At 41.5% G+C, this 24,708-nt stretch overlaps 1 protein-coding gene and 1 long non-coding RNA gene across 3 annotated transcripts; one reads left to right on the top strand and one right to left on the bottom strand.

The window, feature by feature from the left end:
• Positions 1–1,672: 1,672 nt before the first annotated feature.
• On the top strand, positions 1,673–20,417 carry TMEM123 (transmembrane protein 123). 2 transcript variants are annotated; one of them, XM_052812107.1, is made up of 6 exons: positions 1,673–1,825; positions 7,501–7,569; positions 9,794–9,859; positions 14,528–14,719; positions 16,138–16,291; positions 18,435–20,417. In XM_052812107.1, the coding sequence occupies exons 1-6, from the start codon at positions 1,750–1,752 to the stop codon at positions 18,457–18,459; spliced, it is 582 nt and encodes a 193-aa protein (XP_052668067.1). In that variant the 5' UTR covers positions 1,673–1,749; the 3' UTR covers positions 18,460–20,417. The 2 variants fall into 2 exon arrangements, with proteins under 2 accessions (XP_052668067.1, XP_052668068.1); XM_052812108.1 differs by lacking the exon at positions 7,501–7,569.
• On the bottom strand, positions 20,068–21,942 carry LOC128153186 (uncharacterized). Its single transcript, XR_008238878.1, has 2 exons — positions 20,891–21,942; positions 20,068–20,700 (listed from the first exon to the last, which is right to left on the bottom strand). It is a non-coding gene; the product is annotated as an uncharacterized LOC128153186 (long non-coding RNA).
• Positions 21,943–24,708: the final 2,766 nt, after the last annotated feature.

The raw sequence follows: 24,708 nt of genomic DNA, 5'->3' as shown, positions 1-24,708 counted from the left end.
CCTGCAGACACGAGTTGAGCAATGTTAATTAGGCTGTTCCAAAATAAATTGCTTCCAGTCTGTTCTAAGCCTGATGTTCACTGGAATTGTGCAAGAGCTGAAGGACTTACATAATTAATATCTTTATCCTCTAAATATATGTTACTTTAATAAATATTCTTTCTCACTATAAGCTTTTCCTCTATAGACAAACAAAGGCCCTTATACTTAGTAACATATGGATTACTAGTATTTCTAAGCTCTTCTGGAGTTAGGCTAGCTGCAGATATTACTCCTACTGCCATCATAAAAAAAAGCTTTGGAGGACCATCTCAGAAAATTCGCAGGAAAAAGTTGGTCTTCAGGTACCTTAGTCATGAGAACCACACAGGAAGCAATGCAGAACAAAGGCTTACGAAAATGCTGGAAGTATAACGCACAGACCTATTTTCACTGAATGCATACTATGGGGCCTAATTCGGCTATAATTAAAAAAAATTTAAAAATCTTCACTCAGCATTTTAGTTTACCGCTTGCTCGCTGGGACTTACAGAGCAAATGCATGTAAAAGGATAATTCTGTCATTAGGGAAAGGAACTAGGTTTCACACACTACCTGAGCACAGTTTCACAGCCTGCCTGCGAGCTCTCAGGCCAGTCACTTTCCCTCTCTGGCTCAGATGCATCGCTTGACATGGAAACATCGTTGTGCTGCAGCAAACATAAATGTAGTAACAAGTGTTAAATATTCTACTGCGGCTTTGATGATGATCCTACAATTATCCACAATAAAAGTGTTCTTCTCTAACTTATTAGAAAGCAATTTGTAGCACTGCATAGTCTTCCTTCCTTTGATAAATAATTTTCAAGTTGTTTTCACTCTTAAGAACTTGTTAATAAACTCCCTTTGAAAAATAAATTTCTAACATCAACTTCATGTTAGAAGAACACAAGAAAAATCTGAAAGAATTGAACACGGTTGTTACCTTTCACTTTTCCCTATCACCTTTGTAGTTGGTTTCACAATTTTCTAAGTGCATAGGGAAATATCGGAATACATTCTCTACGGCATTAGCTCTGGTGACTAAACACAACCAGAGGCGGTTTGAAAATCAGCACCACGTAAACGCACCGTGAACAGCAGGACAGTTACGGCCTGCAGCATCACCTTGCGAAGACGCCCACGGTGAGCTGCAGACGGACAATCCTGATAACCGGCTGCTATTCAGACCGCTGTCATTAACAAGGAGGACGAACCCTCGCGGCTGAGGCTCTGGTGGGAGACGCTAAAACGGTATTCTGAAAACGGACGGCCTTACGTTAATAACCGTGACCGCGGCGGGCGGGCAGGACTCCTGGTGCTCGGGACTCCGAGGGCTCGGCCCCCGTTTCCGCGGGAGCTCACGGACCCGCCGCAGGCCCGCTCGGCCACCGCCCCCGCGTGCACCTCGTCAAGCACGGGCTTCTCTCCGCTCACTAGTCTCTCCTCACGGATGCCACAGCCCTTTGCCGCCCAGCCTGCTGTGAGACCGGCGGGAGAGAGGGCGGGACACCCCCGCGGAGGAGCGGGCTGAGGCCAGACCGCGGGCGGGCCTGCGCCGCGGAGGCAGCGCCGCGCGGGGGCAGCGCGCAGACCGCCTCGCGCGCAGGACGCATCCGACGCACCCCCCGCCCCGCCCCGCCCCGCCCCGCCCCGCCCCGCCCCGCCGGCCCGGGCAGGCAGCGGCTGGCGTGCTGCGGCGGGTCCGCGCCCGCGGCTCCCTCCGCGGCCATGCGGCTCCTCACCGGCGCTGCCTGCGCGCTGCAGGCGGCAGCGCTGCTGCTGCTGCTGCTCGTCCCCGGATCCCGTGAGTAGCGGCCGCGGGGGGACGGGGAGGGCACGGCGGGCGGCGGCGCTGCTGCCGCCGCTGCTGCCGCTCCTCTCCGCCGGCACGGAGGCGGCAGCCGGTCGGCCCGGTGGCTGCTGCGACACCTCTGCCGGGAGGACGCGGGCCTCGCCGCGTCGCTGGTGGCTGGGAGCGGGGCCCGGGGTGCGGGCCGCGCCCTCGCTGCGCCGCCGAGCGCCCGTTCGCTGGGGCTCCCGGCCGGGAGGAGGCCGAGTTTTTTCCTTCCACCTTCCCAAAGGAGAGCCGGGTGAGACTGCACCGTGCGCAGGGCCGGTGTCTCCAGAGCGGACCTGTAACGGAGACAGGGCGTGAGAGGCTTAATAGTCAGGACGTTTTTGAAGTAGAAACCATAATTTTAAGAAATAAAAAGCACCGAGGAGCGTTGGCGGGGGGCGGTGGTGAATGTTTGCACACAGCCGAGGGATGGGCGAACGCGCCCTGCTCCTGGCCCCCCCCCCGGCTCCTCTCTCCCACCTGCCTGCGCGCCGGCGGCGGGGAGGGGGCGTGAGGGGGGCAAGGCAGGAGGTGTTCCCCAAATCCTGCGGGTGTCCCAGGGCGCAGAGCGGGGACCGTCCCGGGGTGGATGTCGGGGCGAGCGGGCCGTGGGGGAGCCGGGGAAGCCCCGGGCAGGGCTAGGCTGGAAGGAGACGCTTCCCTTGCCCTTCTCGATGCTGTTCTCTGAGGCGTGCTGTAATTGTGGCGAGTGGCTTTTATTAGCTTGGGGGTCGTCGTGGCTTTGCTGTTAGGACAGATGGTGTGTTTTGTCGCGTTTCGGTCTGGCGCTTGCAGCAATGCCTCTTTTTAACGGCTGATTCTAGTAAATACACCACCTTCTGTTTTCTTGTGCTTTAACTCAGGTGGTAGACGACCAGATTCAGGGGATAATCATCAACATGCACTCAAATAAAATGAGAGATACAAAAGCCTGAGCTGCCAGAGTTGCCTTTTCGGAAGACTGAAATGCCCCATACAGTGCCCCGCAATTTTCCAAAGTAAAGAAGCTGAAAGATAGGTACCAAAATTAACCTGTCATAAATAATGTTGAGGAATATCAGTCAGTTCAGCAGTGTTAATATGCTGTTGTTTAATCTGGTGAAGCTATAATACAAATTGATACAAAAAAAGTGAAACGAGGAATGTAAACAGCTTTATAACTGCCCTTCCAAAAAAAGCAAGCTTTTTTTTGAAGAATTTTGCTGGTAACCTGTTTACTGCTTTGCTAAGATCGCATGGCCTCCATTTTACAACAGTAGACTGTCATTTCATTTGATATAAGATTTCCCTGATCTGTCTTTTATCATGCTGCTTTCTGAGTGCATATGCTGGTTTAACTCGGTGTACAGTCAGTGCTGTCTCCTGGGGCAGGGATGATCTCATCTAACTTTTGACAGTCAAATCTAGTCCTTCCTCTTTATATGAATTTGTTGTCTAGACCCCATTTATAATATGTTGAGAGAAGTTGTGCCCTTTTAAGGCTCAGTCTAATGTATCTACTGAAGTTTCTTTTTTTAATGTCCACTTACTCAGAAACTTCCAGAAACTACTGCTGAGATTTGTGTTGGTTTCAGCAAAAGTTTGTGATTCACTTAATGAACACTGTCACAGAAAGTGTGAAACCCATCAAATACTATAATACTACGATCTGCAAAAAGTGACAGTGGCAGTAGATTTGTCCTCATTCCAGTTAAGATTTTGGGCTAGGCTGGTTATTTCAAGATAATGCTGTTCTTTTACTCTGCTGGAAACCTTATTTCTATGTGTCAGTCAGGTCAGTAGAAGAAACATAACCAAAATGTTACGGTTTAGGAAAAAATCCTTCTCACTGTTATGTAAAATCCAGCTGGCTTCCTGATACCTGAGTGAGGAGAATCCACACTCCCTGGCAGGAAGCTGCTCCCACCCCCTTCCTTTGTTCAGAAAAGATGGCTAGCAACATCTTCCAAGAGCTTACCTGTGTACAAAACTACTTGCAGTACAAAAAATGAGCAGCAGCAGCCTCCAGACATAAAAACAGGCATGACATTTTGATTTCAGCATATCTCCTTACTTCTCTTAGATTCTTGGGTGACAGCAAAAGGTGGTGTAGTTTTTCAGTCTCGGATTGACCAGGGTTGAGAATCAGTTACTTGGGTCTGTGTTGTTTTGTTAGGCATCTATGCAATGGTGTTTATGCTTTCATTTGCAAGACTGTGAGGTAATTTCACAATGTTAAGGTATGAGAACCAGTCCAGAAAGTTGCTGAGATAATCCTGCATGACCGGCATCTCAGAATGACCTACCTTCTTGGTAGGTCAAGAATGCCACTTCAAAAATAAGTACCAAAAGACCTTGTTGAGTCAAAGGGAAAAGAAATATAAAGTTTCCAGATAGCAGGGATTTGAACTGATAGTTTGTGAAAATTGCCTGGCAGATGTTACCACAGATTTGGGACCAGGGGGTTGTTTTTGTTTTAATCTCCGGAATTTGAGTTTCATCCATTTCAACTCGGAATGAGTATCCTGATGGTGGAGACTACCTAGGGAATGGTTATATACTCATGTTGCTGCTCTAACATCTCTGCTTTAACCATTCCAGCACCTCAACTGTTACTCATTTGGATTGCTTAGATGTTACTGTGCAAGTCGGAGATCTTTCTGATGGACTGTGCAATGTCAGCGCCTCTGTACTTTTTGGTTTTTGAAGCAACAAAAGCGGAATGGCTTGGGCATAAGATGCTCCTACTTACCTGCTATGAATCAAACTTGAAAAGAGAAGATGTCTAGACAGAATTTTATATATGACTTTTGAAATGTCCCCTAAATGAATGTGTAAAACTGTGCTTAGTAAAAATGTGAGTTTGTATACCAACGTGTTTCTGCAGCGTGAGGTGTAGTTAGACTAGATATAAAGCCTGCGAGTCCTTAGAAATTCATTTGTCTTAAATGTGAATGTGGGAGTGGGCAAATTGACCTTTGTCACATGCAGGGAGTTGAATGAGTAGTGCCAGTCACCAGTGTATGCTGCTTCTACCAGGCTTCATCTACAAAGAATAGTAATTTGGTACATACCTGAGCTGGAGAGTACAGATTCCTAATGTTAAAGGTTCACAGGTGTTATCCAATGTCTTGATTTTTGCAGGATCTGGCAGAATCTGTTCGTTTTCAACAAGTATCAGAGCTATCCCTGTCACGTTCCCTCCACCTATCTACGTGTTTAGCACAAGCACGGATCTTCAGCACCTGTGTCTGAATGCCACTTCTGGAAGCCGAATTCCAGCTACAAAGCTGGAAGAACTGGCCTGATTTTGCCCTTTTCAAAGTTTGCTTATCCAAATTGTCTCCAACTTAGGACTTCTTACGTGCTAGAGCAACAAAACCACGAGAGGCCCTGGAAGCGCTCAGCATACCAAACCGTGCCATAGCGTTTCATAGGAAGCATGCTTGCCTTCACATACACTCTGGCCAGCCACAAGTAGTTATGTTTTTAGCTGCATCTGTGCCTGACCTTAAACAGAGGAAAACAGAGTTGTCTGACAAAAATGTTGTTAATCCCTTTTCCCTGTCCTTTTCTAGTATGTGGTGCTTTGGTGCATTGCTTTAAGTTGGGTATTTCCTTGGTTTGGTTCTGTTTCATCATCAGAAATGAACATGGAGTTTTGTGGGTTATTTTTCTTCCCGTCTCTCCTGTGGATCATGGCGGGAACAAGGATCAACACAGAGTTTCTCTACTCAAGATTTCTAGGCCCAATATTGCAACTAATACTGTGGCCCGAAGAGCTTTACCTCTGCTCATGCGCAGGACCTTCCACACTGCAGCTGGCTGCCAGCTTTCTCCCCGCTTCCTTCCTGTGCTCACACCTGCACATGTACACCTGGGACAGTGCAGACTTCTAACCCTTGCACTTCTGCTCCCTGGAGAAGGCCAGAAACCCGCACTGTTTCACTTCGGGCCAGTTGCACTGTGCAGTCTGGTCTTGAATGAGAGTGTCCAGTTGTCAGAGCCACCGCTGTGTAAAAGCGTGTGCTGCTTTTCCCTTTGCCTTAACCCAGGAGTCCTTCCTGCCTTCCTGGTTGAAGTTTTCTGCTGTCCCTGCAGTGATACACACGGCTTCAAATCCAAAACCACAGTCTGAGGATAGAGAACAGTTTGGGAATAGTGTCATTTTAAGATTTTCTTTTTCTCACCTGTCCCATTCACAGCCACATGTTCCAATGTGGCATATGCTTATGCAGTACCCCATATTAAGATGTATTTGTATTCTGGAGCAACTGCTTGTGATCCAAATTAAGAAACTTAATTTTTTTTGGAGGAGGAAAAAAAAAAGTATCTTATAAGCTGGATATGGTCCTTGATGTCTTTCAAGGTGTGCAGTCCAAGCTGATCTGAACTAGGACTGATACAGTCCTGTCTTCCCTTCCACCTCTGGTTCCTGCCCCTCTCTTTCATCTAATGCTACAGGGAGCCCATTCTGCTGGTTGAGGCAGCAAAAAACATTGTGTGTTGTTGGGGAGAGGGGTAATGTCAGTTTTCTGTTGGCTTAGCTTCCTCAGTCAGATCATTGTTAAATGCAGGAGGACTAGCTCTGATGTAGACCACTTTCTGCAGGATTGGGTCCTTGCTGGGGAAGCTTAGTTTAGCTGTGTTCCATTCTCCCTTTTTTTGTTTGTTTTCCCTAAGCTCCCTAATTAAACAGTCTAACATATCTTGCAGTGCTGCCCTCAATCTTGATATTGCAGGGGTAAGATGCGAATGGTTTGCCATCTGTATTTGCAGATTTTACCATTCTGAGATCTTTACTTTGTAACTACTGTGAAAGTGCCCTATTTCTGTAATACTTAGTTCAGGTTATTTGCTTGCCTTTAGCAGAATATTGTTACAAGTGATCAAAACTAAACTCTGCTTGGCAAAGGCAGAATCCACAACTGATCCTCTTGCATGCATGTGAATGCCAGACTTTTCATTCTGTGTGGTTTATCTTTAAATTTTACCATTTGTTTGTAGATCAGGCCTGAGCACAGAGTAATCAGGCCTCAGTTAGTCTTTAGGATATGATGATATTTCAACGGAGGTGTGATCCTTCTGTACCCCACTGCCCACCTGTGAAATGCTCAGTGGATGCATTAACATGCTGTTAGTCCCAAACTAAGCAATTCAGCATCTAAGTGGAGCTTATTGTCTTACCATGCTGTCCATGTAGGGGCAGAGCAAGCACTCATCTGCTTGCAAAGGCCTTGCAGACTTCATAGGAAAATATTTACATGAGAAGTTCTTTTCCTTCTGCTGTAGGTGATGCTGGTCATATGTTATTACTGAAGGAAGATGCCTGATTTTCTACCTCTTGCTTCTTTCAGTCTCCTTTCATCTCAAGGAGGAAGAGAACTTGGGATGGTGATGGTGGGGAAGATAAAACTGAGGATGGGAAGGAGTTCCAGTTCATTTGATGGTTGGGTAGTGCAAATGTTGTCATTTTTAACATGCTAAGAGCAGGCTGTTGTGGTACCATGCTTTCATATCATCATTATACCTAACTCCTGTGCATGGTAGTTTGGTCATTTATATGCCCAAAGCAAGTGACAGATGCTGTGCTAACTTTTTTTTGTTTGTTTCTTAGTAATAAAGAACCTAAAACTATCTTATTCTTCTTGGGTTTTATGTAGGAAATGAAGAGACGAACAACTTCAGCAGTACTACACCCTTTACTACGATGCCAGACCATAAGTTGCAACGTAATACTTTTGGCATTTCTGTTGTTGTTCCTCAGTAGCATCGAGAAAAGCAATATGTATTATTGTATGCCTTAAACTGTCCTGTAATAGTTTGCTCTTTATTTTATTGAATTGTGAACAGCTGTAGGGCAGGAGGGAGGTACGCCGATTGTTGCATCTATTCTGCGACAACTAAAGATACTGAAGAGGAACAATAGAACACAACTCAATCCTCATATCCTTAGGTACCCAAGAGCAACAGAGAGAGGAGAAATAAAATGGGAAAATTTTATGTATAGAACTAGAAATACCTGCCAACATCAATTTACAGTTAAAAAGAGAACCAGCAGCTCAAGAAGTCTGCTGGGCTAGAATTCAGTGCTCTTCAGAAAAAGGGGCAAGGCACTTTTTCGTTTGATTTTCAATGTCAAAATGGATCCTAGGCCCACTGTGCTTGAGCTCATTGCCAAAGTACATGTTTATTTCATAGTGTAATCTCATTTTGACTGCATTAAGCTGTACACCTCTAAGCATGTGCCATGCAAAAAGCATATTCCTTGAGTCACTTTTGCCCTGTACTACTTTGCTTATCTCATTTGCTGTTGGCCAAGTGAGATGTATAGCCAATACTCTGTTCGTTGACTCACTCTATCTTGTGTTAATTGCATCACTGACTCACACCCAAATTACAGGCAGTGTACATGGCTTCTTTTCACCTGTATGAGCACGCAGTCCACATCCAGACGTGTTCCCAGAGTTGCAGAAGTAAGCACTCGGAACTTGGGGGAAACACAGAGCTGTGTTCTGGTTACAGTCTTGGGCCAGTGTGGGAAAGGTTTAGCCCCAGGCGTATCTGTGGCTTACGCTGGTACAAAAGTAAACATATCCAAGAAAGAATGTGTTTGTAATTGTTTTTCAAAGGCAGTTAAATCTGCAACTTAATATCCCAGGTATGTCAATGTAAGGATTGTGTGTGCAGTACACAATGGTGGGGTTAGTTCACTATGATTACACCAAAGACAAGGCAAAGTAATTCCCTCTGTAATTTCCCCCCCCCCCTCCTTTTTGGTAGGTGATATGGAGGTGTAAATTTGTTGCATTTGTTCTTAAACCTGAGCTTGCTCATAACGTGTATGCAACTGCAAAGAGGGTTGACAAAACTGTTTTAGACTAGACTTTTCCAGTGGTAAGAACAGCAGATCTGCTCAAAGGAAATAGGCCTGCTTCTTGATTCTGGTAGCTCTCTCGCTATTCTCGTCATCTCTGAGGTTATGCACTTCGTTTTCCAGCCATGCTGAAAAGTGATAGAGCTGCTGCAAGGTGCATAGCACTAACACGTGGGAGGATGCTGTAAAAGATCAGTTCCTTCAGAGAAAAGAATCACAGAATGGGCGTAGACAACAGTGCAGAACGAAGGGAGGGAAGTATGGGCAGTGTCACTTCAAGGAACGGGAGGTTCCGAACAGCCCAGTAGATCTTTGCCAGGAGGAAGAGACCGTTAACCTGTAAGAAACGTTGAAGGGGGATGCAGCAATGAGGACAGAAGTGAGAGTGGGAGGGTGCCTGAGAACCTAGAAGTAACATGAGTAGGAAGGGGGGGGGGGGGGGACTGGAAAAGTAGAAGTGAAAGAAAGGAGGGAAGGACAAAACCATTAAGGATGAAACATGGTTTATATTTTAAGTCTTTGGAAACAGGTACATTCTTAGGACCCTTTTTGTGTAGAGAGAGCATAAGCCCACAGAAAGATGTTTCACAGGGTATCGGTCTGTCTCTACTTGACATGACTACAGTATGTTCCTAGCATGAGCCCAGTTTGTAACAGAGATGCAGCAAAAGGAAAGAAAAGATTGAGGGACAGGAAATGGAACTGAAGCTAGAAAAAAAACCCGCAGTGCTTAAGTAGGTCAAGAAAGTCAGTGACAGTATGGCTGCTGACGGCAGCTGCAGTAGAGCATGACGTGGAAGTGGAAGAGATCAAAAAGAGGAGATGTAAAGAATTCGGATGCAGACCATTTGGGCACTGCTGTGCATACAGTGTAACTATGTTCTTGCTGCACTGAGATCTGGAAGCATTTTGCAGAGGGATAAAACCATCTGCTTTGGGATGGAACACTCTCTGCTGTATTCCCATTTGTAGCCTGCAAACACAGATACCCTGAGGAGAGTACTGTGTTGTGGGTAGTTTAATTATAGTATATTAACATGAAAATAAATAATATTTCTTTTCTTCTTTTTTCCTTGAAGACAATAGCAGTTCATCCAATCTCACTGTTGTGTCATCCACAAAATCTACAGCAACATCTACAGTAGGTACGTATGTGTTCATCTGTCTGTTACTATGAACCTAGAAGCTAGCTCCAAACCTACCCCAGACCGTACCAAATTCTAAAGAAATATCCATCAAAAGTGGGTATTTGAGAGAAACGTTATCATTTTAGGGCTGGGAGGCAACACGTAAAACAACTCTGAGATGAAGCTATACTGTGTTTCAAGTTAAGGTAGCACGCTTCATCAGTAGAAGCAATGATATCTGTGGTGCTATTGAAAAACAGGAATCAAAATAAAACTTCAAAGAAGTTTTGAAGAAATGAAGGAAGAATTGAAAGAAGTTGGTCTTTTTAATGTTCATTCTTTGTATCTAACCAAACTTCTTTCATTTTCATGGAGTAAAGATGAATGGGTTGTTGTGCAAATAGTGCATATCTGTTTAATGTTACTTCACAGTAAATAGATTTAGGGTATAATGAAGTCCTGGGGGCTTGATTTTCAAGAGTAAGACTCCATTTCCATTTAGGTAAGACTCATGGCACCTTATACCATAGAAAATAGTCCTTATAGAGCTCATAGCACAAAACAGTGGTTTTCAAGGAAGACATGAGCGGCAGATCTGGGACAATCTGTCACGGGTACTTTTGCATTGTTCTAGCACTACCGTCTTTCCTTCACAACTTGGCAAAAGACCTGTAGGTAAGAATGATTTCCCAAGGCAGCAGTGTTGCAGTTGTGATGCTTCAACATAAGTAACGTGTTTACAAAACATATCTTTGTAGAAAGAAGAAATAGCTGTATTAGATCAACTAGTAGAGTTTGAAAGCAGATACTTAACCTGGGACAGAAACAAACAGTTCATCCGCTTGTATTTTCAGTGTTCCAACTGTTGGCTATGTCAATGAGAGATTATTAATAAAGGAAATAAAAACAATTATTTTGTGGAAGAACTTGCACAGGCATATTTTACCACGTCAGTAAAGACTGGATAATAATTAATGTCATGCAGTTGTTCAGTCTGCAACGCACAGATACAAGGTTGTATCTAAGAGAAGAGAAGCTAGTTCCATGCATGAATTGGGTCCCCTTTGTGCTAAAAGCCATGTGAAAGCAGGGCAGAAATATTGTGTGTACCTCAAGATACTTTGTGTATTTGTGGAGTTTTATGCTGATCATAAGGTCCCAGCTACGTCGTTCCATTTCCAGTACAACTCTCACTTTGTGTCTCTGTAGTCTCCAGATAACCTCTGAGCTACCACAATCAGAAGTTGCTTCTTATTAATTTAAGAATAAAATACTCACCAGGGAAAAAAAAAAAAAATCTCTGCAAAGACCTTCCTTTTGATAGCAAGGAAGTGGTGCAGTGTCTCATTCCATTGCCTGCAACGTACCAGTTTAAGCATGTCTGACTTGGAAAGTGGAGAGATTTTTGTAATCCCCTTGTTGCCTTAGGGCCTTCCCCATGTGTAAAGCCATTGTTAACCACAGGTGTGTCACCCACCCTGTGCTCCAACCCTTCCACCCTTTGCCCCAGTCCTGACTATGGGTTTCTTGCAGGGGTCTGAGCTTTACTATGTCTGGATAATAACAGTAAAAAGATGCCTGAGCCCTTTACTGTTAGGCACAGTACAAACCTAACAAACAGCTATGCCTTGATTCCCATTGTTTATGATTCACATCCTTCTTTGGCTTTTTTCCTTTTTTTTTTTTGTTAGAAACTTCATAGATTTTAAGACAATGTTCATCCATTTTGATTATCTGACTTGACCTCTTCAGAATAAAGACTACAAGATAGATGCATTTAATTTTGCTTGGAGTCTCTGCCTTTTTTTTTTTTCTTTTTTTGGAAGCTTTTCATGGCAGAAGCAAAAGTCTCTTTCATTCAGTCATTTTCCATGTAAAGGAGAGTATTTATTTATTTTAGGAAGAGCATTCAATAATAATTATTTTGTATATTAGCACAGTGCTTATGCAATTTGAGTTCTGTTTGTTCTTGTTGAGTTAGAACACTAAGGGGGTAGTGCATGCTGCTAAGAATTCTTATCTTTATGCTGTATATATAGTTTGATTGATGGATATAGCATAGCTATTTAATGTTTAAACACAGGTAGCATACAAAGTAAAATATTTGTCTCTTTTAAAAACAAACCATCATAAACCTGAACGATATTACTGGCATGCATCCTTTTTAAATAATAAAAATTAACTCAGGCAGTCTGGGTTCGTTTAGCATGATGTTCGATGAAGCCCAGCTGGTCTTTTGGGGGAAAAGTAATTAGGGAAATAAAAGGACAGATGTTGCTAGCAAATGTTCTTTCATCTTAACTCTGTTGGTAAAATAGTATGGGTAAGATGTTTCAGAGACACAGAAGAACAGATTGGTGCCCAATTCATGTCAGCTTCCCAAATTTTCCAGCTGCCTCAGATAGCCTCCCACTGATGTTTTGAAACGACTGGTGCTAAATATATCATGAAAGATAAGTCTGTAGGAGATTAAACAGATTTTACTTCTAATGTTATATCATCAAGTGCTGTAATCTTGATAAAGTAAGAAAAAAGGATCGCTAGTAGGAAAGGGCGGAGGGGGGGAAGTAATGTGCAAATCTTGCTGAAATTCCTCATGATAGCTGCTTGGATATTTTTTGTGCTGACTCACATTTTCTGTAGGGTAATGTAATGGCCATAGGATAAGTACCATCTCTGTGTAACATGGTTTAATAATGTTACACATAGAACAAGTAGCCATTGTGTTGCTCAGAAACACAAGCCAGTTTAACACCAGAAATCAAAATCAAAAAATCAAAAAAAAAAAAAAAACCCAAACCCACAGAAAACTGACTGATTGACACTTGCATTCAGATTTGTCTTTCTTTTGGTATCTTTTGTATTAGGAATGCAGTTACCAGGTGTGGTTTCATGTCATGTAACTGTAGATGGTTTCCATATAGACATTTCCTTGCTTATTTCCTACAATGAGGAACCATTTGATATTTTTAGATCATTGTGCCTTTGGGGAGTTTACCTGTCAGTATTAAAATGTGCCCTGAATTTTATCTGATGTATTTTACACATGCTTCGTAGAGGAACTGAATTTCCTAAGTGTAACAAGGTAAGCACATGAATATAGTACTCAACTCTTCCATCTCAATGAATGCTCATTTCAAAGTGTTTCCCAGGGTTGTGGCACAATACAATTATAACATCAAAGAACAGGAAAATAAATAACATTTATAATGGGGACTGTATTGGGCTGTTTCAGTAGTTTCAATGTTAAATGTCTTAGAAAAATGTTGTGTAGGCCAGTTCCTTTCTTAATGTTTAAATTGTTGTATTGTTTGGGTTTTTTAAGTTTCTGCTATTCACATCTGCACAGGAAGCAGTGATACTTAAGTCTTGGCAAAGACACCATTCTGTGTGTAGCTACTCATGTTTTAAACCACACTTACAGGAAGATTATTCCATAGCAGCATTTTAGATGCTGTATAAAAAAATGCAGAAATTGAATTATCAAGTTTACTGTGGAATTGAGATGAAACTACCTGTTCTTCAGTTGTTCTAGTTTTAGACAGTTTCAAGAAAACATGGGTATAATTAGACATTTGAACGTCCGTAATGAAAAGCTTTTGTGGTGTTTAAAATGAACTCGGCTTGTGTGAGGTTATAGAAATAATACAGTAGTAGACAGCTGCAAAGGGAGCTTTTTCTCCCTAAAATTTCTTTATACATAAAAACTATTTGCCTCATATTGTCTGCTTAGAGAAATGCTAGTTGCATAACAGGCTCATGTTTCTTGTTAGTTCCTTCTTAGAAAAATAAGTAATTATTCTTAAGATCATTCTAGCTGACTGCCTTCTACTAAGGCTCTAAGGATTTTGCTATAAATATCAATCTCTATTATTCTTGAATTTTGTTTCATGGTATTTTTATTCTGAACAGTTCATTACAGCTTTCTGAGGAGGGAAGTGTTAGGTAAAAGCAGAGTAAAAGTTAAAGACATTATGTGTCAACTAAACTTGTGAAACAGCATTCCAATCTTTGTTTTAACCTTGGCAAGACAGCTCACTACTAAATAAATTATACAAGCCAGCAGATTTACTTTAGTCAAACTTCTGTCACGTGTGGAAAACCTTTTGAACCTTAAGTTTAACATACATACAGAATTCTTTCTGGTAAGTTTAATATACATGCAGCCTTAGTAAAGCCAGTGTTTCATTCAATAGCAAATTCAAGATTACATCTTTTTTAAAACTGGGGGGAGGATGGGATGGGGCACATGTTTTCATGCAAAATCCATTCTTATCAGAAAAGCTTAGTTACCTGAAAAGTTGGGCACTTCAAATGGAAAGTTACTCTTGATCCAGAATTTTATCACATTTTAAAATACTGTTAGGCATGATTCTATGGAATTGGATAGTGTTATCCAAACAAAATTGGCCCTCTAAAAGTTATCAGGTATTATCCAGGTTTTATTTACAGCCTTTCCTTTAAACCATTCCTGACCCTCAGCCCCAGAAATCCGAAGTTAGGTCTTTCCAAAGGAAATGCATAGGGGAGGAGTCTGTATGCAATCCTGGATATGCATGCACTGGCATTTTCATTGTTACTCTGCCATACTATTTGGGCATGATAAATGCTATCTTATTCAATGAGTATACAGTTTATTATTTTTAAGTATTTTTCTGTGTGATATCACAAATAAAAAATTTCCAGGTATGTCCACCAGTACTATTCATCTGACCAGTACCGGTCAGCCCACCAACACCACTACATCTGTCACCTTGATGACTCAGCCCACTAAAACCAGCCAGACAACAAGATCCACCAAAGCTTCATCAGTCACATCATCACAACTCAATATTACAGTGGTGACCACTTCCAAGATTTCTTTCACTTCTGTAACAGGTGAGTTCACATTTCAAGAAGCTCGTAAAGGCTTGTATACATGTTGACATGTGTTGTACAATTGTAGAGTTGTTAGTTTGACAGTAGTGTAACAAAGAAAGAAGGTATATGCATGCTGAAAAACGAGAGTAAGGTAGGGTTTTATTATTAAGTTGGCTACCATCATGTTCCTCTGAGCATTACACTTAAATAAGGCTTCCCTTAACCCAAGAGACCTGGCGTATTTAGGAAAAAAAAAAAAAGCGAGTGGTCTGAACCAGCAGCCACCAGCAAGGAGATTAGCAATGTTAGGAGAAAGCCTGGCTTTTGAATACACCTTCTGTATTTGTTCAGCTCTCCCTTCTACAGCTTACTTGAACTCATCTCTAATACTTCCTTTTTCGCAGCTGACCTGTGGCTCAAAATACGTCTACTGGCTTGGTAGAAGGACTGAGAACTGTTAGCTACATTTGTAGCAATATAATGTGTTTTATCCCTACCGGAGGATAGAGTATGACTATGACTGAGTCACACTTTATGTAAAAGTTGTCAAATACAGTTTGACAGTACCCTTTAATACAAAAACAGTAAGTGTAGAATTCAGTATTTCCTTGCGGTTAGCTGCTTGTTGACAGCACTTCACGCTTGCACTTTTAAACAGACTGGGGTTGCTCACATGTCAGTGAAGCATTATTGGGTAGGTGAAGCTGTCATCAGCAGAACTTTTAGTTGGCCACCTAACGCTCCCTGTGGCAAGTACAAATAGAGATGGGCACAGAATGGGTCTTTCGGTGGAAGTTTGTAGCAGATAAAACCCGTTTTCACACAGAAACTGCTATGGCTTATCTGAGGTCTCACTTGGAGAGTGAGGGTACAATTCCATGACACAAGGTAAAGCAATCCAACAGCTCATCGCCACCAAAAGTATTTTACTCCCACCACATAACTATACTGACTGACTTGGTGGTTGTTGGACCCCTCTGCAGACTGACTCGATACGCTCACCGGACTAAAAGCAACTTCCTTTTCTGCCTGGGCTAATTTCGGGCCAGCCTAGTGAGTTAAATTGGCTCATGGAGGGTATGAAAAATACTAGAACTGGCCTAAGAAGGGCAGGAGCTGCATGTGTGGAAGGAGGGGAGAGCAGGGGGGAAAAAACGCAGGGGAAAGAGGGAGGTGGAGAGGAGAAGGGGCAGTCAGTCTTTCAGAGACAGCAAGCAGTTGGATCAGCTGCTCCGGCGTCACCAGAATCCGGCACTTAAAAATGGAGCTCTAGGTTTCAGTGTGCTTGGCTGGTATCTTGCCAGTTGATCTATGTTAAATTTGTCTAATTGGGTCTTTAGATGATATGTCAATGGAGAGGGCAAGATATAGAGGAGTCCCTCAAAACACAATTTTGCAAGCTCTATAAAAAGTGCCTTTTGTTTTCTTCTTTTCAGCCACATCAAAATCTGAGGCTGTCGTAGCCAAAACCTCCAAATTTGATGTGGGCAGTTTTGTAGGTGGCATCGCGCTGACACTTGGCGTCCTAGTTATTCTCTACATCGGATGCAAAACCTATCACTCTAGAAGAGGCATTCAGTACAGAACCATGTAAGTTCCCAAGGCATTGTCCCATGTCAATTTATTACTTTCTTGAGGGGAACAAGGACAAACAAAAGAAGGAGAATGATACATACGTTTGTTTAATGTACATAATATTACTATCATTAAGAGATTTAACTGTGATATTTTGTCTTTCACCACTTCAGCTATTCCTCATTATTATTATGCCTCTCTTCTGTGTGGGGTTTTTTTCTCTGATTTGTTATATAAAGTTTGGGTTTTTTTAATAAAGGATCCTTGTCCTTTAGCTGTTCCATGAATAGCTAACATTTCCTTCAAAACATTTCCTTGAAATGTTTGCTGCCATTTGCAAGACTTCTGGTTCTTCCTGACACTTTCTCCTAGACTCTAGATTTGTGTATTCACTCTGGCATTTTCCTCCCCTTTGCCGTTAACTTTTTTTTGTAGTAGCTCTGTTTTCTATTACCTGTGGAACTCTGCTACCATCTTTTGTATCGCCTTTTTTGTACCTTCGAGTCTAGTTTGAGCAGCCAGTTTTAAAGCCAGATATCTAATACTCCACCTTCTTAAGCCACCACTGCTGAATTGATTCATTTATTTATTGTCACAGAAAACATTCAAAGGCAATATGGCCATTATTCACATTTTTAAAAGCACAGTATTTGATTATTGTCAATATATGAACTCAAACTTTTGCCCCATCTTGCGATATAGGCAGGCCAACTGGTTGATTTGTAAGACTTAGTTTTCTGTGTCACTTTGTTCTCAACTCCAGAATGTCCATAAAATTGGGTGCACTGAACCTGCTCTAAGTACTTTTCACAAGTCCATGAAAGGAGAAATCATTTAACTGAATACAGGCATCTGCATCTGAACTTGTCATTTCATATCATTCATATTACCCTAAAGTAGGATAAATCTGTCACATGAATCAGCCTACCCATGCATTTTTGTATTCACTTACTGTGAGGGCAGCTGAAGTGTCTTAGATAAGTCTGTGCTGTGGGTATTGAAAGGTATAGGGTGGATCCCACCTACAATCACTTGTTTACTCTGTGTACTCTGTGACTTTAAACCTTCTTTCAGCTGCAGGCTGCTGCTACTTTCCCTGTGGAGTGTAGGTGCTGTACAGCAAATACAAGCCTATTGAGAGTAAGCATCATTTTCTTAGTTACCTTTTCAAGACCCATTAGAAGTTTTCTGTTGGCTTCAGACAGTCTGTAGACTACAAGTTGAAAAACACTGATTTAAACAGATTCTCTGCCACCAACTTTTTCCAGCCAATGGGTCTCTCTCCTTTATGATTATCAGATTGGGGGACAGGAGGTAGTAGGTCCAGTCTTGTCTTGGGTATGGTTCTTTGTGGAGCTACTTTTCCTCTCCTTTGCAGCATTCATTTCTGAGAGCACAGAACCCATCAGACATCTGTGATTTTGACTTCATCTTGTATCTCACCCCTTTTGTAGTGAATAGTTAATCGAAATTGTACTATCCCATTTGCCAGTTCTACTCAGTTTTCTTCCAGGCTTCCAGACTTGCCTCCTTGTCCCACATTTAGTTTAAGAACTGGGAATTCTTAAAACTAGGTTGCTTTTCTTTTTCCTATTCAGTAGCATCCATCTCAGTTGAGAAGCTTGTTTTAAGTGAGGTGATGTCATTAGATTTGTTGGGATGCTAGTGTTTACTCTGTCTTGACTCCTGCTTGCTGGTCATGGTATTCAACCAGGCCCTGCTGCACATGTTTACCCACAGTAGTGTTTGAATGGATATTGTAGAATTAAGATCAACAGTATCTTTAAAACAAAAGAAACCTGTCGCTGACCTTATAAACTGGCTTTGATTAGCTGTTACTATTGGATATAGGTAAGATAGATAGGATAAAAATGCCTGAGCAACAGCTGATCTAAAAATATGTACTTGAATTAAATGTGAAAGCCAAAATGTTAATAAGGCTACTGAAGCTGCCAAGTGTTGACAAAATGAAACTGTTCTGTGAACTTCAGGCTTGGCTCAGAGAGAACTGTAACTGCCAGATCAATGTGCCCTTAGCCCTTTCTGGCAAGGTGGCCTCTGTTCACAAAATAACCTTCTTAGCAGCAGCCGGGTGGCTGTTTCTCGTGTTGACTGTTGCTTCTACTGCAGAACGTTAATTACTGTGTTTCTATTACAGTGATGAACATGATGCCATCATTTAAAGAGACTTCAGGGAAGACAGCGTTGGACACCCATCCTATCATCACAGCTGTTGTAACTTCTGAAAGAGTTCCTTTCGTAAAGATGATCAATATCTAAACCTGTCTTGGGTGTGATCCTGCAAAATGTTGAGACGCTCTTTAAACATCCTGATTTTTTTGCATTGGCTTTCATAAGAAGAAGAGGAACTCAGCACTTTGTAGAGACAGTATTTTCTTTTTCCAGTATTTGTAACCAAATTTAAAGAACGCACATATTGAGTCACTTTAAGGTACACACACAAGTCTCTGAAATAGCTAATTACTAGCACAGTGGATCGCATAATTACGCTTCTAAGTAAGTTCAATTATTTCTCACATACTGTGCAAATCCAGTGTGTTCCATAATGGATATAGTAGGTTAAATAGGATACCTTTGAGACCAAGTATAGGTTTTTGAAAGTAAAGTGGGTTTTTTCCTAATATTTTGTATTAAATTGTATTTATTTTGAAGTTTGATATGAACTTTAGTTTAGAAATTTTGGGTTTTGAACAATTTGGTTAGTTAATTTTTATTAGGCTATAAAGGGACATGGTTTGCTGTGTAGAAGGTGATAAAGAGTACTTTAAACTTCAATCATTAGCTCACCTGTGACCTGCAGAGACTTTCCTCAACAGGCTATACAGTGAGACTAGCTGCAGGAAGCACAGACAGACTGGAGATATCCATCCACAACCCTGTTCTCTAAATGGGTCCTTATAAGAAAACAAATTATGCGATCCATAGCTTTTTTTTTCTCGCATGTACAATTGAAGATAAAATAAAAATGGAAGAAGGTAATTGCACCATCATAAATACAATGAAATATGAAAATTGCTTCTAGAAATTGGCTTTTAAGTTGAATGCAGCAATTGCTTTGCTCTTGGTTTTTATTATTATGAAGCTGTATGCAATGTTTTAGCAGCATTTGATAAGCATTGAAAGTTACACAGCAAAGTGGAACATCTGTAAGACAGCATTTTAGAAGAATATAATCTGCATTTTTACAACTATTTTCAGAACTTGGTACTGCAGCACACATGTACAGAGGTCTGGTCAAAAGCCCACTGAAGGCAACAGGGCATCTCTCAGGCGGCCTTTAGATGGAGGCCCAAATACACTGGGGGTCCTGTGCAAGATGGCTGATGCTGCTTCCGTATCACTTCTGCATTTATACTGAGGTAAACCTGCTGACCTAGTAGATGGGCTCCTGATTTACACTGGTGTATGGAAAACTAGAGCAAGGATCAAGAAAGAGAGGCCTGCATCTCCTTATGTCACTGAATAATTGTTCAGTCCTGCTCAGGTTGTATTTGTAGACCTCTCCCTGGTGAAGAGGGTTGGTGTGGTGGGACTTGACCGTCCTGGTTACTGCCGGCACTAGTCCATCACACAGGGCACAGGCAGGAGGTGGTGACAGCTGAGGAAGGTCACAATGGGAACTGCATCTAGGCTGGGGTACAGCACATCAGGGAAAACAAGACTACAGCTCTGGCACAGGTTAATTTTTTTGTTGAGCAATAGTTTATTCTGCCATGCAATGTTAAAGTGGCCATATAGATGTTTTTTTCCTTTTTCATATGGAGTAGTAGAACTGTTGTGTCTGAGGCACAGCCAACTCCAGCAAACCATGGCTAACGAATAGTCTTAATAGCACCAGCCATGCACCCAAAATGGGGGTAGCAGAGCTGTTTAATTTTTCACTGAGATTGAGGTACAGGGGGAAGAGTGATTTGAAGTAACCCTTGTGATTTTTCTTAGTTGCATTGTTTGGTGGAAAGCTTCTGGTTTTGACTTGAAGAGTTTGGAAATAATTCTTCCATAGAACTGCAACTCTTTACTTTGTAGAAATTAAGACAATTAAGTGCAACTCAGTTACTGGGATTGTCTCACCTCTGTTGTACAGATGAATAAATAAAATTAAATCTTTGGAGTTACTGTATCAATTTCAGTTGGATTTTTATTTTATTAGACGGTTTCATAATTCCGTCAACCCCTTCCACAGTCGTAACCATTGAATAAGAAGCATTCACTATATATACCTTTCAATGCTAGAATACCAGACCTAATGCATTTTTGCCCAGTTCAATCATTTGTAATGTATTTTGTTATCCCATTACTATAATAAAGCAAAATTATGTGCTTAAGATTTCAGAGGTATCAGTGCAAATATAAAACCTGGCCGCCTTTCAGGTGTTTGGATATTAGACAAAGTAAGGTCTTATCTTGAAGGTCTTTTCCAACCAAAAATGATTCTATGATTCTATTGAGTCACCATCCCTGGAGGTATTCAAAAAGCGAGTGGACAGGGTACTCCAGGGCATGGTTTAGGGGGCATGGTTAATGGTTGGACTTGATGATCTTGAAGGTCTTTTCCAACCAAAATGATTCTATGATTCTATGATTCTAAGGTACAATTGATAAATTTTACCTTTAACTTTACATTTGCTTTCCCACAGTAAGTGAAAACCCAGCTTCAAATTACATACCTAAAGTGGGATTAAAAGGACAGCTTTTCAGTGTACCATACCACTAAGTACATATTTAGGCCTCAGTCCTGGAGGTCACTTTACAGCATTGGAAGAAGTAGTGGACCTGAATTTAGCTATGCTCTACACATGTAGAGGGGCTGGCCGTATTAAGTAACTGAAACAGTAATTTAGCATTCAAAAATCCTGATTATGTTAACAGAAGATTGGCACTTAGTTTCTGTAAGGAGAGAGGATTTGGATTTTGGTCTACCAAATCTTAGACCTATATGAGATACGAAGCTGACATAGGAGCAAAAGACAGAAAAAAGTCTTTTGTCTCACAGACTGAAGTCTAGCACTATGCCGGGCAACTGGGGAATAGAATATAGAATAGTTGGAACAGACCTAAAATGATCATCTAGTCCAACTGCCTGACCAGTTCAGGGCTGACAAAGTTAAAGCATAAGGGCATTGTCCAAATGCCTCTTAAACACTGACAGGCTTGGGGCATTGACCACCTCTCTAGGAAGCCTGTTCCAGGGTTTGACCACCCTCTCAGTAAATAATGCTTCCTAAATATCTCTTCCTCATGGAAGTCTCTTCCCACTCACTGCTTTGGTGATTAGTTATTCTAAATTCAATCATAAGTTTATGATCTGGTTATATTCATTTTATGCACCAAATTTTTAGCATAAATAGCTCCTCCCATTCTCTTGGTATACTTACCCTAGAGTCGGTCTTTCAGCTGTTCCTTAACTGAGTTTATTAATATTGTAAAGATGATTCAATTGTTTATAGTTCAACCTCTCAACAGGACTGCCTATCTGTTGCTCACAGCTGAGCAATACACTTCATAGCTCTGTCTTGATTAGGAACCCCTCTGGTGACACATCACAGAACTGCATTTACAGTATCATGTTTTGAGTTCATCACCAGCATTCAGTTGATTAATAGAGCAACGCCTCTAACTCATTTTTAATCCTCAAAATTCATGTGTTTTTGATGGAGCCCTGCATCAAAGGCTTCAAAGCAGTCCAGAAATGCTGCAGTGCTATATTTTTTTTATTAAAAAAGAACTGTTAAAGCAAGATCATGTTACTGGGGTAATATTCAGTAACTTGACCATTATCCCTTTGTAAATTTACTTTCATACCTTTCCTTTTTGTTCAGAGACTGTTAAAGCTCTTTTACATACTCATGCCACTCTATTTTTGCCCTGAAGACATACATAGCATTCTTAGCATGCTTTATTGAAAAAGATACAAGCAACAAAATGACAATATTGCCAAAAGCAAAGTAGGACAGCATCGGAGACTGAAAATTGCCTAGATAACTCAAGAGGTTAAGAATTTAGCTGTGATATGGAAGTAGACAGAATGAGAATGGACCTGTACAGAATGTAAACATGTTCTCTAGGTAACACTGAAGGAGCCCCGATGTTGGTGTATGACTGAGACAGCAGTCTTAAAAAACAGAAAAGTTAAATGAATTTAGGAATCTGAATCTGACAGTTCTCACAAACACCGCAGACACAGGGACTGCCAATTCCTGGTGTTGATCCTGCAGTGTCTAAGCTTTAGCTCGCATTAGAATTAAGCATTTGCTTCGCTATAAAAACACTACTTTGAAGACTGGATCAATGATTAGTTTAATCCTTCAGTGTCAGGTCATCCCTATACTTCAAAACATCTAATTCAGGAACTCTGAAAACTAAAATAAAAGAGACTCCAAGTTCTGGAGGCTAAATGTCCTTTTACAATACCAAGAGGAAATATATTCTCACTCTGATACTCAAAATTTTGACTTTGTCTATTGTTTGTTCTGACCTTTTCCACATCAAGTCTAAAGCAGTTTAGAAACCAAGGTGTTGCACCTGGCCAGCACTGAGGTGATAGGTACTTCTAAACTGTTACAAGAAAAAATATGTAACGTAATTTCTTTGACAGGGTTCATAAAGAAAAGCAACAAGTGTCTGTACAAATGGGGTGCTTGCTTCTTTCGATAGTTGCATATATGACAATCTTTTCTAAAGACTTTATTCTTCCCTTAGAATTAACACTGTCTTCCATTGGGCAAATCACAACCCTAACTAATATCCTATACTCTGTAAGTACCAAGTATTTCACTTCTCTATCTGCCAACAGTAGAGCATCAGTAAGTCAAGCTATATGGATCCAAATGAAAGAGATCTTTGTTCTGACCACGTCTACGCCCTCTAACACACGAGCTTAGAAACCTTTGGCAAGTTCTCCAGCATTTCCCTAAAAAAATTTCACCCATCAAAAACTAAATGTGACAGCCACTGCTAGGATATTGCTTATTGTGCAAACAATCTCCTGCTATATTCCAGCGTATTTTGATCTCTTCAAAGAGAAAAAAAAATAACTCGCCTGTTTCTGTTCTGAAAATAGCACAGCAGGATCTGCTGTTTGGAGTTCTGCTCTTCCTTGTGCAGGATGTATGCAATACCCCAGACTCTCAGGCTTGAAGGGTCCCGTGCCAGCAGCCATCAGTGAGGAAGCTGGGCTGGAGCATCAGTAACCATTGTGATCAAACACTCAGTTAAAAACAGAAACAAAGGGCTGGTGATTTATTATTGTCTCAGGAAGTTTACTCCCTGCACTAGTAACCTCTGGAGCAAGAGTGACAATTGCATGTTAAAGCAGTTGAACAGAACAGAGAATACCTTTTCATGTCCAGAATACACCTCCTGCCTGAACTCGCATACCTGAGACAGGTCACTTTAGGAATCACTAACAGCAAGAAAACTGAATTTGCAAGTTCAGTCCATCTGAAACATTAAACATGATACCGCATACCTCAGCCTCACTACACTACAATTGCCACAGCACAGAATTAAAGGCAGATGAATACACTGTTTATGATTTAATGTGCTTCTCTTCTGATGTCTTGTGAGGAATATAGCATGGCACTATGGAGTTACTAAACAACCACTAACTCTCTCAGTCACAAAAAGCAGCAATATAAAGATTTTTCTTTTATATCATGCTAATGGAGCTCCTAGATATTTCATGTATGGCCATTCATTTCAGCATATAAGAGCAGTGCTCTGTTATAATGACTGGTGGCAGTCTGACCACTTGTGGATACTAGGACTGCATGCTGTCTTCAATTTGAAGAGCGCTGGGCTTCCTGGTCAATGCTCAAAAGCAAACAGAAGAGAAAGATACACACTCAGTTAAAAAAAAGAGAATACACAAAAAAAAAAAAACCATGCAGGAAACTGCTAAATAATTACAAGAAAGCTTCATGGCACTTGCTTCACAAAACATAAAGCTACTACTTGGGAAGCCACTGTATCTTGCAGTATCTCAAACCAGTGTCAGACACTGCAACTGCTGCAGGTTAGATCCTTTGCAGATATGATAAGCTTTATTCAAGTAAAGAAATTGCTCATTTATAGAAGCTGGGAACATTGCCTTCTATCTTCATCTTACAGCAAGTCTGACCACTGAACTTCAATGATACCAAAGTTCCCACCCTCTACACCCCATAAGCCATGCAAACATGCTCTGCTAGCTCAAGCTACGGACCTGGAACGCTGATGTCTGAGAACCTGAGCTGCTTGATCAGCAGAGCTGCACAGGAAGCTGGGGGCAGGGGGTGCTATTTATTGCTGTTTAACCCAGTCAAAGCTCTGGAAAATGCTTTCAAAGAAGGAAGTGGACACAGAACGAAGTGTGAACATAGTCAGCTGGTTCACAAGTAACAGAAGTCACTTGATCCTCTCCAAACATAACA

The sequence above is a fragment of the Harpia harpyja genome, chromosome 17 (assembly GCF_026419915.1).
Source record: "Harpia harpyja isolate bHarHar1 chromosome 17, bHarHar1 primary haplotype, whole genome shotgun sequence".
NCBI classification, from domain to species: domain Eukaryota; kingdom Metazoa; phylum Chordata; class Aves; order Accipitriformes; family Accipitridae; genus Harpia; species Harpia harpyja.
Note: the sequence above shows the minus strand (reverse complement) of the source record. Positions and strands in the feature narration are given on the sequence as shown.